This window comes from Pecten maximus, chromosome 1, assembly GCF_902652985.1.
Source record: "Pecten maximus chromosome 1, xPecMax1.1, whole genome shotgun sequence".
Taxonomy (NCBI): domain Eukaryota; kingdom Metazoa; phylum Mollusca; class Bivalvia; order Pectinida; family Pectinidae; genus Pecten; species Pecten maximus.
The window spans coordinates 41106070-41126630 of NC_047015.1; the positions used below are offsets into that span (position 1 = coordinate 41106070).

General features: G+C 36.1%; 1 protein-coding gene across 1 annotated transcript in view; it reads right to left on the reverse strand.

The window, feature by feature from the left end:
• Positions 1 to 2840: 2840 nt before the first annotated feature.
• LOC117333914 overlaps positions 2841 to 20561 on the reverse strand; it is a 132688-nt gene continuing 114967 nt past the window's right edge. Inside the window, exons 153-179 of the mRNA XM_033893334.1 lie at positions 20344 to 20469; positions 19711 to 19896; positions 19470 to 19598; positions 18976 to 19161; positions 18469 to 18606; positions 17812 to 17997; positions 16560 to 16694; positions 16000 to 16182; positions 15408 to 15536; positions 14567 to 14749; positions 14267 to 14413; positions 13812 to 13994; positions 13068 to 13190; positions 12227 to 12541; positions 11552 to 11755; positions 11047 to 11181; positions 10672 to 10799; positions 9778 to 10037; positions 8755 to 8942; positions 8282 to 8512; positions 7725 to 7816; positions 7393 to 7491; positions 6958 to 7029; positions 6194 to 6427; positions 5005 to 5104; positions 4688 to 4830; positions 2841 to 4150 (exon numbers count right to left, since the gene is read on the reverse strand). Coding sequence (XP_033749225.1) covers positions 4093 to 4150; positions 4688 to 4830; positions 5005 to 5104; positions 6194 to 6427; positions 6958 to 7029; positions 7393 to 7491; positions 7725 to 7816; positions 8282 to 8512; positions 8755 to 8942; positions 9778 to 10037; positions 10672 to 10799; positions 11047 to 11181; positions 11552 to 11755; positions 12227 to 12541; positions 13068 to 13190; positions 13812 to 13994; positions 14267 to 14413; positions 14567 to 14749; positions 15408 to 15536; positions 16000 to 16182; positions 16560 to 16694; positions 17812 to 17997; positions 18469 to 18606; positions 18976 to 19161; positions 19470 to 19598; positions 19711 to 19896; positions 20344 to 20469 — 4293 coding nt within the window. The 3' untranslated portion in view covers positions 2841 to 4092. The remainder of the gene's footprint in view (positions 4151 to 4687; positions 4831 to 5004; positions 5105 to 6193; positions 6428 to 6957; positions 7030 to 7392; positions 7492 to 7724; positions 7817 to 8281; positions 8513 to 8754; positions 8943 to 9777; positions 10038 to 10671; positions 10800 to 11046; positions 11182 to 11551; positions 11756 to 12226; positions 12542 to 13067; positions 13191 to 13811; positions 13995 to 14266; positions 14414 to 14566; positions 14750 to 15407; positions 15537 to 15999; positions 16183 to 16559; positions 16695 to 17811; positions 17998 to 18468; positions 18607 to 18975; positions 19162 to 19469; positions 19599 to 19710; positions 19897 to 20343; positions 20470 to 20561) is intronic.

Below are 20561 nucleotides of genomic sequence, written 5' to 3' on the forward strand. Positions count from 1 at the left end.
ATTTTAAGTGCATGTAGAACTGGAACATGCTACAGTTGTTGGTTATGGACCAATGGCAGCACTGGCTTGTACATCTTTACCGATGTATCTTGACAGGCACATATAGATCTAGTACTTTTGGTTTAAGCAGTATACATATGTAACACAGGAGGTGGAGAAAATGTAGCAGTCAGACAGGAGTTCGAACCAGAGACCCTCCGAACTCTAGACGGACGCTCTACCACCGAGTTACCTAGTCACAGATGATCGACCCAGTCCAGTTCTGCTACAGATATACATATACAATGTATGTATATGTAATAACAGGATGGTTGGTACGAGATGTTTTACAACAGAATTAGATGGACATGAACCAATGAAGTCCTTGTATCAGTTTCATTCTGCTGATATGCAGGTCAAACCAGAGTGTAAATGCTACGCCTTTACTCCATGGATTATGTTCACTTCTGCATCCTTGGAATAAATCTGACAAAATCGAGGGCATGTAACCAGCTATTTGACTGGTGTTTAGGAAACATGACCAGTAGCTAAGCTGATACAAACCAAACGTTAATCACAATTATACTCCTAAAACAAGAGGCCCAGAGGGCCTGTATCACTCACCTGGTTTCATGAGATATGAAACAAGAATGATGCTTAAGTATATTTGTCGCTGGTATTGCTATGTCAATATATATCATAAGCATTTTATATGGGTACATGTACATTGGTTTTATTTTAATACTAAAAATGCCAAAAAGTGCATTAATCCATGAAATGAAATTGACTTTTGGCGCGACCCCATAGGGATGCTACCACACAAATGTGAGTGATATCCATTGCTTAGTTTCAGAGAAGATCTTGTTTAGACTAATTAACCCCTTTTGACCCTGCCCTCTGCCCCCTGGGGGGTCAGCTCCTTCCTTTATACAATTTTGAATCCCTACCCCAATAGGATGCTACCAGTCAAACCATTGCTAAGTTTCAGAGAATAAGTTGTTTAAATCAAATTAGCCAAATTGACCCCTTTTGGCCCCACCCCTCAGCCCCTGGCAGTCCGGGTCAACTCCAACATTTGTACAATTTTGAATCCCCACCCCATAACCATGCTACCATACAACTGTGAGTAATATTCATTGCTTAGGTTCAGAGAAGAAGTTGTTTAAACAAATTGACCAATTTTGGCCCCGCCCCTCAGGCCCTTGGGGGTCAGCCCCACCATTTGTAAAATTTTGAATCCCCACCCCATAGCGATGCTACCAGGCAAATATGAGCGATATCCATTACTTAGTTTCAGAGCAGAAGTCGTTTATATCAATTCTGCAAAACTGACCCCTTTTGGCCCCGCCCCTCAGCCCCCAGGGGGTAGGCCCCGTCATTTGTACAATTTCAAATTCCTACCCCAAGGTGATGCTACCAGTAAAATATGAGAGATATCCATTGTTTGGTTCCAGAGAAGAAGTCAATTATATGAATATAGCCCGATTGACCACATTTGGCCCCGCCCCTCAGGCCCCTGGGGGGTCAGTCCCATCATTTGTACAATTTTGAATCCCCACCCCATAGTGATGCTACCAGGCAAATATGAGCGACAGGCATTGCTTGGTTTCGGAGAAGTCGTTTATATCAATATAGCCAGATTGACCACATTTGGCCCCGCCCCTCAGGCCCCTGGGTGGTCAGCCCCATCATTTGTACAATTTTGAGTCCCCACCCCATAGTGATGCTACCAGGCAAATATGAGTGATAGCCATTGCTTGGTTTCAGAGAAGAAGTCGTTTATATCAATAGCGCCAAAATGACCCATTTTGGCCCCATCATTTGTACAATTCTGAGTCCCCTACTCATAGGGATGCTTCTGACCAAATTTGTTCAAATTCCGATCAGTGGTTACGAAGAAGAAGTCAAATAAGTCAATTGTTGACGGACGGACGACGGACGCCACGGTATGGCATAAGCTCACCTTGGTCCTTCGGACCAGGTGAGCTAAAAACAAAACAAATCTTCAGGGGTTCCAGATATCATGTACAAAAGCTTGATTTTTTTTTTCAATTTCAAAAGTGGTCAAGTGTGACCTTTGACCTTAATCTTAATCAATGACCACTAAAATCTAATCTGAATCAAGTGTCAAATTATATGCTGTTATTGAGTGGATAGGAACTTACATAATTAACAATCTGTACAGGGGTTCAATAGATATCTTGTACACTACCAAAAATTCAAATGTGGTCAATGTGGTCAAGTGTGACCTAATTGACCTCTTAGTTGACCAATGACCACCAAAATTTAACCAGGTGCTGACCTTGGTGGTGTGATGTGATGGTGTGAATATGAACTAAATCTGCCTGGAGGTCAACTCGATTTGAACTCTTCTTGGAAGATCGCATTCCGTTATATGTAAATCAAGTAAACTGGAAGAACATAACCCAAAACAAACAAGTTTTTAAGTTTTCTCAAACACTGTGACACAAACGTGTGCATGTATGTGTCATAAATCCTTCTCTAGTGAAACTCATCCCTTGCACACTTAACCATGGTTGCCGCCATCTTGGAAGATAAATCTTCCAGCTTCCAGACGGAAGAGTTAGAAGATCTTCCAGAAGCAGAAGAGCTACAAATCGAGTGACCGGAAGATATATTCTAGATGGAGAAGAGTGCAAATGGAGTTGGGCTCTGGGATTCATGAGATATATTGTACACTAGCTTATCATGAGTAGATGGACAGACACCTACACATAGTGATTACTACATACCCTCTTACTAACACACTAGGGTGTGTGTGTGGAGGGGGGGAGGTATATTAAAACAATTAAGTTTTATATATCTATATAGTCCTTTGAAATATGACAAAAACACTCCAAAAATATATTACATTTTATTGGTAGTTTTTTTTCTATAAAAAATACAAAATTTCATATAATGGTAATTCCTTACTTTCTTGCATCACTCGCAGATAATAAAGAATTTAGACGTTCTACCATAAGAATCTGGTGACACTTATTTAAAATGTGGAATGTTAATATAGATATAACAAGGAAACAGGTAATGATATGTATAGGGAGACATGTACAGAAACATGGAGACACATAACCACCTCCATATCTGTACGCAAAAATTCCATTAAAATACAAAAATATGTTCTATATATATATCACAACAAAATCGTAAAACCCAGAGTAACGTTTTGGTAATTATAGAAGTCCATTCAACATAGCACTATTTAAATATTCCAAATGAAAATGTAAAGCAAAATTCAACGATCTTAAAATTTGTATTTTTACTAGAACAAAGCATTTTCTATTCATAACAAAAGCAATGTGATAAACAGGTAAATATCATGAAATTTGAATATAAACTTTAAAAAAAAAACCTTTTTTCAAACTAGCAAATTGGTTTTGTTATTGACGTAAAGCAGAACTATGTTTGTATGATTACATATATATAATTATACCCCCCTTGTACATCCCATCAGTGACTTTGACACAATCATTCAGTCTCCATACTTCTGATCTCTTTACATAACTCTTTGAAAACAGGAACATTTTTTTCTTAAAATTTTTTTTAAGTTTAAATTTGAAATGAATGAAAAAGGATTTTCATTACATCTGTAATATGGTAGTTAGAACGAGATCAGAGTAGGCAGAAACAACACATTCACACCAAATATTTCATACACAAATTGTTTTAACCACTCGTCACTCTTTAACTTCTGGAAGTTGAAATTCTTCATTGTATAAAAACATGCATAGATAGAGACATGAGTGTTATATTCTCCTCCATTTTGTTATCACTGTCACGTGGGAGAACATTCATTGGATGGAAGTCACTGCCGCAGTTACCACCTGTTCGGTGCTAAATCACTCAATATTAACGATCAAATATTTATAGAAGTCTGAGTATATGGCAAGGCTAGCAAAAACTGTGGCGGCAAATAGTTGTGTACAGTGATATTTATTTTTCAGATGAAATTGCTATCTCATTCCATGGAACTCTTTTGCGTTGAAAAGTCTTTGTTTTACAGCGCGGTTTTGCCTTTAAATGTTCTAGTTTGGCAGGATAGTTATTGAACACCTTCTGATGAACTTTTCTTGAATGAGGATTGTGTGTGTGGATTTACAACATAGTGGTGCCCTCGGCAACTCCTATTCCATGCTGGGTGGTTCCATCATCACTGAAACAGAAGACGACTTAAATTAAAAAATTGCATACAGTAGGGCACTAAATGTTTTTGAGGTCAAAATACTAGTGTCTGTTTACATCAGAATTCATGTAAACAAACTATTACAAAATAAAGCATGTTAAGAATCTAGCAATTTCAAACTCATAAAAAGTATCAATCTTGATAAACGTGAAAACAAACTCTATCAAGTTTACACATAAAATATAGTGTAAATTAAATTTGATGCAAATACATAGTGTTAAGATACAAAGACAACTAAAGGAACAAACCGAGACCTGAGAATGTAATGCAAATATCCAATATGCAAATAAGTGTATACCTTTGTACAATGTATAAGTAAACTCCATAATCACACATCTGTTAAGTTTTTGACTGGAGCCTCCAGAGTCAGATTATTTCACTCAATTTAACATTCTGCAGTGCAAACTGAATATTTTTGAAAATCAATTATTTTTAATGAATATGTCACCACTTGACAGGTTTGGAATTTTCTCTCATGAAATATCATGAATTAAATAAAATACTTACTGCACAAATATGGGGTTGACAGCTGCTGGTGATCTAATTTGGTCATCGTCGTGAGGTTCGATGTTCACTTCCTCTCCGAGATTAAGATTGACAATATCCATATTATGTATAGCCTCATCGGGAGGCACATACATATTCAGACTCTGAAAGTCAGAAATGGTATTTAGTCAAAATTCATTCACCAATTAACTAATGATTTGAAAGAAAATTAGATATGTTTTTTTTCATAATTTGTATATAATGTTTGTTACAGATGCATAAATTTTTTTTTCAGTAATGATGTCTTTTTTTCTTTTTTAAATATGTGCATAATATACCTGTGTCTCATACTCCCGCAGGAAACTTGGAGGCTCCATGAAGTCAGGCTGGTCATAGCTAGCCTGGTAGATACGATACTGGTTGATGTACTTGGTGTATCTAAGGAAATGAAACGATGAAAATCAGGCATGAGTTAATAAGTCGTCTTTCAGTTAAACACATTATGATCAATGTTAAGAAGAATAAAATCCATTCAGCACACATAAACATCTACTTAACACATATTTGAGGTTTAGAAGTGTATACCCCACACAACCTTGAGGTCAATAACTGTTTACCACGCTAAACCACGAGGTCCATAACTGTTTACCCCACTCAACCATGAGGTTGATAGCTGTACACCCCATTCAACTGTCATGTCAATAACTGTTTTTACCCCACTCAACCGTCAGGTCAATAACTGTTTACCCCACTCAACCACGAGGTCAATAACTGTTTACCCCACTCAACCACAGGTTAATAACTGTTTACCCCACTCAACCATGAGGTCAATAACTGTTTACCCCACTCAACCACGAGGTCAATAACTGTTTACCCCACTCAACCACAAGGTCAATAACTGTTTACCCCACTCAACCACAAGGTCAATAACTGTTTACCCCACTCAACCACGAGGTCAATAACTGTTTACCCCTCTAAACCACCAGGTTAATAACTGTTTACCCCACTCAACCACGAGGTCAATAACTGTTTACCCCACTCAAACACGAGGTCAATAACTGTTTACCCCTCTAAACATTCAACAATGTGGTCAGAAACTGTGTAACTCAACCATGAGGTTAATAATTGTATAACTCACTCGGCCATGAGGTTAACAATTTATACCCCACTCAACCATGAGGTCAATAACTGTTTACCCCACTCAACCATGAGGTTAATAACTGTTTACCCCACTCAAACATGAGGTCAATAACTGTTTACCCCACTCAAACATGAGGTTAATAACGATACCCTACTCAACCACGAAGTCAATAACTGTATATCCCACTCAAACATGAGGTTAATACCTCACTCAACAATCATTAACCTCAAATCTGAGGTCTGAGCATATCCTACTTAAGCCACATCAAACAAGGAATAATTAAAGTTATCCTACAATATCCGGTATAACCGTATAAAGGTAACTTAAGGTATAAAGAATTACCTTTAATAAGGAGACAAAGCTTTATTTATTGTAATGTGCCCTACCTGGAATGTGTGAACACTAGGACAATGATTCCAACGATACATAGTAGGATAATGATGGCTGCCAGGGCGACAAGTGCTGCCCATGGGTCGTCGATCCACCAAACGTAAGACTTAGTGAGACGAGTCTGGTACACATTGGCGTTAGCGTATGGCAGACGTATTTTCTCTACACTAAGTGATGTGTCAGCCTGTAGCCGGTTATTGAGGTTTGTAGTTTTATCAGCAGTAAACACTCTGAAAAGGAAAGTAAATTTAAGGTCATTTTTCCCTTTAAAATTATAGACGGGTGAAAATCTTAAGGATTGTTTGTGATAGTTATAGATACAAGAGTGTACTTTCAAGCTACATTAAGTGACAATTGTGATTGAGAAGAAATAAATATAAATAATCAGATTGTATGTATTTTTATTGTTTCAACTTTAAAAATCAATTGACCATCTTATTGAAGACTTTAAAAACTCTGTATAAATTATATCTTAATCTGTTCAAGAAGGATGACAATACTGATAGGAGATATACATAAATGTTTTTGTATATTAATATTACATTGTTTGGAGATAAACACAAATGTTTTTGTATAATAATATTACATTACTTGAATGTACAAGTATTTGCGTACAGTATAACACTTGGAGGGAGGGAAGGAGGGATGGAGGGAAGGAGGGATGGAGGGCTGGAGGGAAGGAGAGAAAGAGGGAAGGAGGGATGGAGGGAAGGAGAGAAAGAGGGAAGGAGGGAGGTCAGTGTTTAGTATGAAAACCTACTCTGGCATCCTTGTGTTGTTGATCAGATTGTATGGTGTCCTCGGCTCTCCTAATACAAATATTACGTCGGTACTGTTAAATATAAAAAAAAAAATCAAAATTAGACCAGCAAAAAATATACATAAATACATCTTATATCAAGTGGAGAAGAGAACAAAAAAGTTTCACCTAGACATTGGACTGGAGGTGTAAACATATGGAGGATCACCTCCAGTTACCAGAGTTTATTTCCTTACAACACACTTGAGCATGCCCACTGAGACACAGATATTAACTACAAGTAAATAGAATTTGTGTCAAATGGTTTTAAAATGAAGAAAATACTTTTGATAAGCAATGATATTCAATATCAAGTTTTTAGATGCAAGTTTAGCACACTACGACAAGAACCCTTAAAATTGCTCTAAATTAGAAAATATTATCAGTTATACTCACCCTGCATCATCGATGCTGAGATCGTCAATTGCATCAAGGTTTCTACGACGTTCAATTCTTTCTATGATACACACTTTCTGGAATTCATCTTGAATAGCTCTGAAAACGAAATATACCATCAAATACCACACTTTATAATACAAAATCTTTGGTTTTTAATCCAAGCATAAAGATTAGCATGTTTTCAGTTGTGCCAGAATTCTTTGTAGTTCAGAATTTGCTTTTAAAACATCTTTTTCACAAATTTATAATTGGAAAAACCCACTACACCCATAAATTATTGGCTTCTAATATAATTGTTACAAAAACAAAAAACAAATTTGGACACAAACCTGCGAATCACTGCCTTTTTAGCTGCTGCATCTTCTGGGATCATGTTGTAAAGTACTAGTACAAAACGGTTGTAGTGGTAGATGATGTTAATCTGTCAAAACAAATACATATTCTTACTTAATAAATGTAGAACCAAATACATGATATAAAACATAGACATACAACCTTTCACTGTGATTTTACCTTCGGTTTTCTACTCATGAACTTTGTGTAAATTATAAATGTGACATTGCCGTTTACAGCACATTGATGGACAAATATTGTACACGTCTCGGTTCATTGTCGTGGTTCATTGTCATGGTTCATTGTCGTGGTTATCCGTAACAAATTGATATTGCTCTAAAATATGAGAACAAAATTTAAATATATATATATATACACACTTACAGTAATCAAGTCTGAATCGGATATAAAACTTCATACAATATATATATAACTAAATCTGTATATAACCAAGCACCTACCATCTGTATATTTCTATACTCAGACACCTACAATCTGTATATTATATATTATACATGTATGTTATATTCATGTATACTCCTCCGACACTTACATAGGCTGTCGACTGAGTGACCTTTCGTTCATCAATTCTTGGGGCCATGTCTGTTGCCAGTATTGGAATTTTGTAAGTTTTTGCAGCCAGTGTTTCAGCGGAGAACTCTGTACTGGTTGTAAATGTTCCATCCACAGTATTCAGAAGGAATGGCGGGTTTAGTGGCTCGGATGTCCGTTCATCCATAGAGTATCTTACAAGTCCCAAAAGTTCTGAATCTTCATCAGTTGCCTACAGGTTGAAGAAAATTCCAATAATTTAACAAAGAATTGATAATGCCTCTGTGAACCATACACAGATGTAAATCCTATTACAGAACATGTAGTAGTACTTCTTCAAATTTAAAAGTGAAAAAAAATGACAATACAATGTACACAAACACTTAAATTGCATTGATCCCAAGGTATTCACCTTTTGAGGATTAAAAACAGCTAGCATAAGGATAGAAGATTGTTATATAGCTATGAACTTACATGAACTCTCATAACAGAAGCATCTGCGCGGACGTTGTAAGAAATGGCACCAAAGTATCGGTTTTCTGTGCCCAGACTGTTACTTTGAAGTGGATAAATGTGTGGTTCATCGTACTGGAAGATGGGAGAGTTGTCGTTGACGTCCAGCACATCAATGATTACTGAAGCTATTGGGTGGGTGTTTTGAACTGGAAAAGAAGATTAACAATGAATGAATATTAATGGTTACATATGAATATTAATGGTTATATATGAATAATTATCGTTATATATGAATATTGATTAATTAATGAATATCAATGAGAATTAATGAATACAGGGAGGAAAACCATAAACACTATACACATTCTTTTGACTTGTTGAAATATTTTAAGTGCTCACAATTTTAAATTCTGCAATTTCTGGAAGATTATTAATTTGTTAGTGACAATGGCATTTGTTTATAAAAATAAACTTGAAGGAGTTTCTGGGAAGGTCAAGGAAGTGACCTATTTTCTAATATATTCCAAAAATTCATAAATGTACCATAGCAATACATTCTATGAATTACCTCTTCCAAAAAAAAATATTTTTGGTGAAAATATGCTCCCAATTTAACAAAATTTCTACAAAAACATGATGTTGCATTTTGAGAAATTGTAGATCATCAATAAAAAAATAACGACAAAATACAAAAACAAAAAAGATATGACCTTATGAAAGTGAACTCAATTACATTTTCCTGATCGTTATTGTTATCTAATTTGCCAATAATTTCATCCCAACAGGTACGAATGCTTAACTTCAATTGAAATTACTATGGTCTAAATCATCATCTAGAAATAAACGTTTCTGTAATTACCATGTTTTCAGTAACTACTTCATCTTCACAGTAGCATCCTTAACAGAATGCAACAACATCCTGGCCATTTATTTCATAATACTCAAAATAAACTATATATTCCAAATATTTGTCAGTAAGTAAGCAAATGCATTTTAAATAAGTTTAAATCATAGGAAAACTGTTATAAAGGAAAAACTTACTGAAGATCTGTCTCTTTTTACGACCGACAGCACCCTCGGCCACTTGTACTGTTACATTATAATGCTTAGTAACTTCGTAGTCGAAGCCTGGTTCAATAAGCTTGAGTCCGCAGTTCTTCTGGAACTGGTCTGGGGCGATGGAGAAAGGAAGGCCTGTGAGATCGCCTAGTATGTTACACTGAGCTGTCTGTGAGGCTTGGTACTCTACGTCCATCAACAAGATCACCTGGTCAACATCTATGTTCTCCCTAAGTTGCAGACTGGAAAAAATATATACGTTCATGAAGGACTTCTTAACATTTCTCAATTTTCACAGTGAATGAAACCATAAAGAGACTCAAATCATAATTTTATTCTGTCTTTTAATTAAAATCATTTAGTCTTACCAATTGCTATAGATATTAACACACAACATTTACAACTTTTTTATATTGAATATGGTTTAGTGTCTCATAAGCCACCTGCTGGTATGGCTGTGAATTTTAAAATGTTTGTACAAAATGTAATAACTTGTAAAAACTGAAATAAAATATCTTTTTCCGTTTTTTACCAGTGAAATATATATATATATAACTTAATTCTATAAAGTGAACTTATTTCTGATGTTTTACACTAGTGAAAAATATCACTTTCTGATTTGACCAATTAAAAGACTGCTTACAAACAACAATGGGGAAACTTAAAAGCTGACCTGGTATGTTTTGCTATAAAAATGTAATAAACAGAATATCTAACAGTATCTTCATTAATACCAAATATACTTCACTAGTGTGGCTAATATTTTGATATTTTTCACTGGTGTTGTGCACATATGAAATATGTTTGGTATAACTGAAGACACTGTTAGATGTCCTCTATATATTCATTGATAGAATCGTTGATCTAATTACTTACTAGTATACTGGTTGTTTGAAGCCAATCCTGCCATCAGCTCTGTCCTGGTATGTGATGTTGATGACAATGTTGGCACTGGGATCGCTACACTTGGGTTTCCAGCTTTCATCACAAGCCTGAATCTGGACCTATAGAACACAGGTAAAATACAGGTAAACAACCAGTAAACAGGTAAACAGGTAAATACAGGTAAACAAACAGTAAACAGGTAAACAAGTGGTAAACATCGGTACACACTTAGTAAACAACAAGCTTGGAAAATACACAGGAAAAGGACAAAACTATTAATTATCAGTTGATAGTGAGGATATGATGGTGTCAATATTTTTGCCGGAAACTTTGACTAGACTTACTAGAATTGCTATCATGACTCACCGTGATTGGACTGATGTTATTTGGAATGTAAAGGGACTGTTTTATGTACACCTCTCCATTGTCCGATACACCCACATATCGCGCGAAGGAGGCAGCATTTCCTAATACACTGTATGTAAACTGGGCATTTTTCGTCTGTAAAACAAAACAAACATTTCATGATATCAATCCACTCCTAAATAAGGATAGATAGATATATCAAACTGATTAAGGTAGATAACTTCATATATAAAAAAAAACAAAGGAAGATAACGCTCTATATTAAACAAAGGCAGATAACTCCATAAAGACAAAGGTAGATTACTCCATATAATAAACAAAGATAGATAACTCCACTGTTTGATTTAATGTATATAACTCAGTAACACACAGATGAAGATTGACTTTCTCAATTAAACATGAAACATACTACAGTTTTGTCGTAACATACAAAATCTGAAAATATGAGAAATAATGACGAAGGAAACGAAATTTAACAATAAATTTTTATAAAATGATTACTTACACCAGCGCTGAGAGGTACTTGAGAATCAGCATCAGTTGCAGTTACTGTGATCAGAGGTGTGCCAGCCCTGTCCGTATCTGTTGCACTCACTTGGTACACATTCGAGGAAAATTCTGGTGCATACGTGTTACGGACAATACTGACGGTGACAGTGGTTGAGGCAGACTTAGGGTTGTTAGAGGTATCCGAGGCCACTACTGTCAACTGCAATGTACAAGGATAGTCACGATTTGTAAATTACATTGTGGGAAGTTACAGTACATCAGTCCAAACAAACTTACAATCGCCTAGCTTGATCATGACTTGATACGCATGGCTGAATATTTAATAAACTATTGATGGGAATTCAATAAATCAAAAAAAATCATTTTATCACCTTGCATAACAAGATAGTAATGTGTTTACAATTGACTATTGTCTGTTGATGCTTGGAACAAAAAAAACAAGTGGCCATTATAGGCAGGTGGCCTGATGTTTGGAACAAAAACAAGTGGCCTTTATAGGCAGGTGGCCTGATGTTTGGAACAAAAACAAGGCCATTATAGGCAGGTGGCCTGATGTTTGGAACAAAAACAAGGCCATTATATGCAGGTGGCCTGATGCATGGAACGAAAACAAGTATATATATAGAGATGGTCTTTGGAGGCAGGTTTGACTATCAAATTTAATACTTACAATGTACTCATTGTCAGCTAAATCAGTTGTCAGTGGTTGTGCCAGTAGGATGATTCCAGTCGTCCTGGTGATGGTGAAGTATGAGTTGACAGTCTCTATACCGTATCGTAGGATACCACTGGTACTGTTTATGTTGTCGTTGTCTGTGGCTGTGACCTGAATAACATCCGTGTCAATATCATGGTATTCCGATATTGATACACTGTGTGACTGTTGTCCAAATACAGGTGGGTTGGCATTCCTGTTTATATTGATAGTCACGGTGGCAGTTCCAGCTAAAGGTGAAGCACTTTGGTCTGTGGCAAGGACATTTATCTGGTAATTAAAACAAAACATTATCATTTTCATGCATTGTGTTCATATTCAAATCAACAATACCATATACGACAATCCCTGGACACAGAGTAAGATATTTGTCAGTCTTTTTATCAAATAGATGATTTCTTTTAAACTTTTCGTTTTGATGAAATTCATGAAATATGAATGAGTGGGCTTATTAGCAGGCATGGACATATTGACGAAGAAATCGACCAATCAACAGTGAAGTGACATCATCACAATAAACAGAATCAGTTACAAAATTTTGACAGTATGCATAGTAAATATCACACTTAGTAAACCTTACAACAATTACAGAACAAGTTATATCAAAATATGTCTCGTTAGCCAAAGAGTGCAAGGGGTCTCTTACTATGTGAGCAGCCCCTTGAGAAAACCCATGTGGTCGACCAGATGACTACACGGATCGCGAAATCAGATCCTGAACCACCTACGTGAAAGGTGAGTGTGTTAATACTGTGCCAACCGACCAGTCATATGACATACTTATGGCCATACTTACAATGTATCTTTCCACTTGCTCGCGGTAAAGTATGCGGGAAGTAGTTATAACACCAGTTGTGGGATTGACATTGAAGTAGAGGGTTGAAGGAAGGTTCGGGACGATGCTGTATACAATTGGATCCTACAATCAGAGAGAAACACAAATAACATCATGTTCATATAGTAGTAATTATTAGAGACCAGCAAGTCATGAATTTTAAATGTTAAAAAAATATTTCACCTTTTTCCTCAAGTAACTTTGGGAACCACTGACCATGTACCCTATCTAGTTTTCAGTTCAATTTAAACTAGAACTGTCGCCAGTATGGCTGACTAATACCCCCGCAATCTGCACGAGTCAATGATGAATTTGAACTTTTAATTAGAGGCTAACTAAGACAAGGATGGATAGTATTGCAACAGCAATACAAAGTCCCCTGCCTGAGCTAGAAGTACACCTATTCATTTCCCATTTTTTTTTTTGAAAAATGGTTTTTCGAAAAAAACAAATGTGGGATGCACAACTACATGTTATACTGATCATGTATACCAAGTTTCGTTAAGATCGGAGTAGTACTTTAGGAGGAGTTGTCCGGACAACTATTGCGTGACAGACAGACAGACAGACGGACGGACGGACAACCTGATTCCAGTATACCCCCCTAACTTCATTGCGGGGGTATAAAAAATATTCTACAAAATAAAAATATAATGCTTCATTTTTACTTTTAAAATCTAAAGGCTTATAATATTGTATACTTACATTGTCAGCATCTGTAGCTAGGATCTGGAGTATGTTATGACCAACTAACACATTCTCATCAATGGTTTCCTCATAGTTAGTCTGTGCAAACTCTGGAGCATGGGGGTTCCTCGTCACAATGATAGTGACCTTGACCTTATTTTGACGACTTGGCACACCACTATCTTTAGCAACTACAAACATCTGTAAAAAGGACAGAAAGATTCTTAACACTGTTACAAAACTAATACAACAACTAACAGACAATATTGACAAAAGTGACCAATGAGGGAAAAATCAGAACAAAGAATATATTTTCATGGAGATCCTTATCAGGTATGAGAGGAATCGGACCAGGTGTTCAAGAAGAGTAAACATCTTCATCAAAGTATTTCTAAACAGATCTGCAAGTGTAGAAGAATACTGAATGATAAGTTGTATTCAATGTCTGCCAATCATATAGAATAAATTCTTACTGTATAGCTCTGAGTTGTGGGGTCGGAACGCAGGTTTCCGATGACCAGGATGAGGCCGGATGAAGGATTGATGTAGAAGTAATCTCCACTGTAGATCGGCTGACTTTCTTGCTGACTGAAGAAGTATACAATCTTGCCATTGTCGCCCTGAAATACAAAATGTGTCTTGATTTATAATCCTTTAGTTTACAGAAAGGGAATGAACACAAAATAATTCTGAGAAGATGACTTGGGTTTGTTCTAAGGCATGAACTATTATTCTGCTGTTATCAAAATATTAACATCCATAAAATAACTTACCTGATCTTGATCCGTAGCTGATACATTTCCAACAATGTAGTTGAGGTCAGCATTTTCATTGATTGTGAAAGTGAGATCTCCATGGTTGAATAATGGTGTGTTCGGGTTACGGTTCACCTGAACTCTTACAAGGGCAAAGTCAAACTCAGACGGATCGTTCAATCGGTATCCATATACTCGGATCTATAAACAAGAAAGTTCATTACTGTTTTGGTAACATGGTTTTCACTTACTGCTGAGTTTTGTTTAAAAAATAACAGTCGGTTTACTGACAACACCGGACACAAATCATCATCATTGTAGTGAAATATCCGTAATTATTATAAAAAAAAACCAAAAAAAAACCGATATTATCACGATATAATATTTACATTTACACTGCAGCCCCACTATATCACTTTATCAAGCTCACTTGGAAGTTATGAGTCCATAACTTCCAAATCTTCATTATGACGTCATTATTATAGTGACGTCATAATTATCACGTCGGCGATAACGAAAGATGGCTTTTGAAAAGGCTGTTCCGTCTTTGACGATAATAAGTTGTTTATTCATTATCAGAGTAAAATTCCTGGATAAAGTCTTTCAAATTCGTTGTCAAATGTAAATATAAGCATTGAACTGCTTTCATTTGGAAGTTATGGGCTGATGAATGTCAACTGGACAAAGGCAAATTTAATGAAGTGCACTATAGCGCTTCATGTTGAATTTGCCTTTGTTCAGTTGGCATTCATCAGCCCATAACTTCCAAATGAAAGCAGTTCAATGCTTAAATGGTTACAGTCATACACTCTTATGTAATAGACAGATCCCTATTGTAACAGACAAGAGAAGAACTTACAGTGTACATATTTGTTAAGCTGTCATCTTCTGTGAATGCCTTGCTGAGAGTAATCTGGCCTGTAGCATTGTTGATGACAAAATGGTCTCTTGCCAATCCATCCCCACGAATCTCGTACACAATAGTGCTCTATAAAACAAAAAAGATATGTTAGTCCATAATTTGTCAGAGTACACATCCTTACATTGGCTAGTTAACAAGCCAGTCAAGTACCAGGTTATGTTTTTTTGCTTGCAGTGTAAAATTGTTATGATTAAGTACTGTATCCATCTTTATTGGAAATTAAAACTTTCGTTCTCATAGAAATCATAAGCTTAAGACAAGGATTACTGCGATTACATTTATGGTGTTCCAAACTGTTGGACAAGCTGATTCTTATTTCAGGTGAGCCTTGACAAAGACTTTCAAGGTCTGTATTGGCAGCTGTAGGCCCACGAAGATTTATGATTGAAATATTGTATTAGAAAAAAGATTTTCTGAAAATACAAATAGGCTCCATGATTTCACCACATACAATTAGCTACCATGGAGGGATGAGATCTCAATTTGTTAATATTTATTTAGACAAAAACATCCTCCCTAAGATACTTACACCAGCTAATGGGTCTGTGGCATTTACTACAACGATCGTGCTATTGACAGGGTAGGACTCTGGGTATACCACAAAGTATTCTGACTGACTGAAACGAATCTTTCCAACACGACCAATCGTTATGGTAACTGGTACTGTAGCAGACATGGAAGGATTTCCTTGGTCACGTACTCCAACAGTGAACTGAAATAAATCAAACGTTTCATTTTAATACAGTGAAACAACAGATTAACACTTTTTCTTTGGAAGAGTTTGAAAAAAGCAAAGGCACTATTACTCTTTTTTTGAATTTGACATAAATTATCTCCCCTACTTTGTACTTCTAACAATATCTTCTTGGATTAGTGCATGCTTACAGTGGAATCAGAATTGCATAAGTGATATATAATTTCATAGATCTATATGCATAACAACTAAAAACACTTTTTCTCAAAATGAGATGCATTTTATCAACGTTGGAAGAATTATGGGAGGAACTAAAACATGGCAATCTTCTTTGTTTTTGCAAACAAAACATTTAGAGACAAAATGGAGGACTGTTGACCTCAGAGGAGATGTACCTGCCAAACATCCTGAGGTTCTGAAGACAGACTAACTCTGGCTGAGATGGAGCCACTAGTACTGTTGATCTGGAAGCGTTTACTGGCCTCCTCTGGTCCCACAAAGTAGTAATTCAACTTACTGTTGAATGAGGTCTAGGGAAGACAAAAACAACATTTAGTTTGTATTATAGGAACATTGTAATAGAGGACAGGGGCATTGTAATAGAGGACAGGGGCATTGTGATAGAGGGTAAAGGCATTGTGATAGAGGGTAAAGGCATTGTAATAGAGAGTAAAGGCATTGTGATAGAGGGTAAAGGCATTGTAATAGAGGGTAAAGGCATTGTAATAGAGAGTAAAGGCATTGTGATAGAGGGTAAAGGCAATGTAATAGAGAGTAAAGGCAATGTAATAGAGGGTAAAGGCATTGTGATAGAGGGTAAAGGCATTGTAATAGAGGGTAAAGGCATTGTAATAGAGGATAATGGCATTGTGATAGAGGGTAAAGGCATTGTAATAGAGGGTAAAGGCATTGTGATAGAGGGTAAAGGCATTGTAATAGAGGGTAAAGGCATTGTAATAGAGAGTAAAGGCATTGTGATAGAGGGTAAAGGCATTGTGATAGAGGGTAAAGGCATTGTAATAGAGGATAAAGGCAATGTAATAGAGGGTAAAGGCATTGTGATAGAGGGTAAAGGCATTGTAATAGAGGGTAAAGGCATTGTGATAGAGGGTAAAGGCATTGTAATAGAGGGTAAAGGCAATGTAATAGAGGGTAAAGGCAATGTAATAGAGAGTAAAGGCATGGTTATAGAGGATATGAGCATTGTAATAGAGCATAGGGGCATTGTAATAGAAGGTTAAGGCATTGTAATAAAGTATAGAGGCATTGTAATAGAGGACAGGAGCATTGTAATAGATGGTAAAGGCATTGTAATAGAGGGTAAAGGCATTGTAATAGAGGGTATGGGGATTGTAATAGAGGACAGGGGTATTTTGATAGAGGGTAAAGGCATTGTAATAGAGGGTAAAGGCATTGTAATAGAGGGTAAAGGCATTGTAATAGAGGACAGGGGTATTTTGATAGAGGGTAAAGGCATTGTATTAGAACGTGGAGGCATTGTAATAGAGGGTAGAAGCATTGTAATAGAGGACAGGAGCATTGTAATAGAGGATAGAAGCATTGTAATAGAGGACAGAGGCGTTGTAATAGAGGGTAGAAGCATGGTATTAGAGGATAATAGAGTTACTGTGAGGGAGTTGTACTCACCACAGGATCTGGGTCTGTTGCACTAACAGTGATGATGTTGCTGAATATAGCTATGGCCTCAGATACCTCAACACTATACCCTAGAGGGCTAACAAAGGATGGAGGGTCGTTACGGTTGATGTTCACAGTCACTGTAGCTGTCGCCATTTTAGGTGTAGCACTTGTATCTCTCACAATAACACGCAACTGAAATTAAAATCAAAAGTATGTATACAATTGCTAAAACCGTAAACATCATATTAATGAAAAAAATGCCACTTAAACGACTTGTTTTTCACTACTTTGAACAATCATACTAGATAATGCTAAAGCAATACATGTCCCCAACCAACCCCTGCTAAAAATAGTAACAGTGACCTTGATCCAAAATCCTTGAAACTCAAACTTGTCCGAGATATTATAGTCCTTTATCAGTGAGTGAAGTTTAATCAAAATCCCTCAAGAAATGAAGCCTCTAGAGCTCTGACAAACTTTGATGTTACATACATACGTAAAGAGGAATGGAGAGCGTCCTCCTGGTTTCATTGGTAGGGGACTTATAACAACTTTACATTAAAAATTTACAACGAATCAAAATATGGTAGGTTAATTTTATGTAGAAAGGGAACTGATCAGTTTGCTCTTAGGGAGACGCTGCAGTGTGAGAAGAGGACTTACGATGTAGTCTAATGGTTTAGCTGGGTCAGAAGAAATCAGGTTCGATACGGTGATAACACCGGTGAAGGGCGAGATGGAGAAGTAGTCGTTGGCAGCCCTACCATCCTCCAGGGAGTAGAACAAATTGTTCTCAGGCATCTGAAAAAAAATGACAACCGTATTACATTCTATTTCTCTTCCACGAAATAGGGAAATGTAGAGCAATTTTATGCATTTACATTTTTCTGTCTTGTCCAGTTACTTTGGCAACTTAAAAGTGATATTTTGCACAGCAAATCTATGTCATAATCAATATGATGTCATATCCAATTGCCTTTTTTTATGTATTTATCCCACAAGGAGTTAATTCAGTCAATTTGAAGAGTTTTAATTAATTAGTTTATAGTTTTAAGTACAATTTTGATTTCACCACATTTAAAAACAATCTTACATTTACAGTGTGTCTATCTAGTTAAAAACTTGGATATTTTAAACATTTCCCTGTGTTACAAATATTTGACTTTGTACCGTTGTGTCAGAGTCTGTGGCGTTGATATCCAAGATGACTTTTCCATTGGGATCGTAGTCATTAGCAAACGCCGTGTAGGACAACGGTGCTATAACTGGAGGGAATACATTTCTGTTGATCTTAATTGTAACTGTGGCTCTGCTTACTGCCTCTGGTTCCTTGGTGTCATAGGCTTCAATGAGTAACTGAAAATTTGAAAAAAGTACTGTTTTCACACAAGCTTTCTATGTGGAGCATGAATACAGCAAACATGTAAACCTTATCATTGATTCTCAAATAAAAACGAAAAAATCACTGATTTTGTAACTGAAGTTCTTTCATCGATCCATGGAGAATAAATAAAAATGAATATTTTAGGGAAGTAATTTTATATAACAAGGAGAGAACATATTCTACAGTGAAATCAAACATATTGGATTTGATTTCTACTAAGGGCCGATATGGGAAAACAGTAAATTATCTCCCTTTATAATATTGCAGTTTGAATACTCACGAAGTAGTTGGGGAAGAGGTTGGTGTTGAGGTGCAGGTCCTTCTGCACATAAATGACACCAGTTGTTGAATCTAATCGGAAATATTCAGTTCCGGGTAAGAAGCCTTTCACCTCGTATCGGATAGCGCCCTGTTCGCAATAAAACATTTTTTTTTAGTGTGTAAAGTATGTTTACAGTATTTAAATTTAAGGATTTTTTTAAGAATTAAAGATATAAATCTCTACATGAAATGTGAATTACCTGAAGATCTGAATCAGAAGCGATGACACTCGTAGCAACCGTGTTGATACCCTGGGTAATCGGGATTATCACTTCATAGTTAACACTTGTGAATATTGGAGGTCCTGCTAACTGGGTCACAGAAAGAACCACAGAGGCTGTGTCATTCTTGACAGGATTGCGGGAATCAGACACAAACACATTGAACTGAAAAAATAAACAAATACTAATTATCAATGAGTGGTATTATATAACAACATTAATTAATGAGTAATATTAAATATAACAGTAACCGTTGTAAATTTAGAAAAAAAGAAACTTTTAATTAAATCTTTTATCACAAACATTGATAATTAAATGTATGATGATACAATATGTTGGTTACAGATATACGAAATTAAGGAAACACATCAGTCAGAAGCTGATACGATATCAACTAATGGCAGCATCAGGAAATGTCAAACTTATACAACATACTTCATTCTGGTGACGTTTTTTAAATATGTATACCTCACTTGAACAGGAGTGAATTCAACTTGTAATAAGTCTGATATAACAGTTTTATAGTCAGAAATCAGATTTTTAGCTGAAAGTTCTAAAGCCTTATAGAGGTTTTAAAGATATTGCTCTGTTAGAAAATACTTAATTATTTACATCAAATCTGCTTGGTGTGCCGACGGTTTCGAGGGACTTATACAGGATGATGGCTCCACTGTCTCGACTGAGAGAGAAGTACTCCTGGTCAACAGCACTCATATCGGAGGTGTAAATCAACCGGTCCTGTAAGGCAGTACAATGTTAATCAAAATTTGTCAACAAAGTTTAGTTAGAGAAGCAATCAAATTTTGATTTAATTCAACAATTTATTTCAT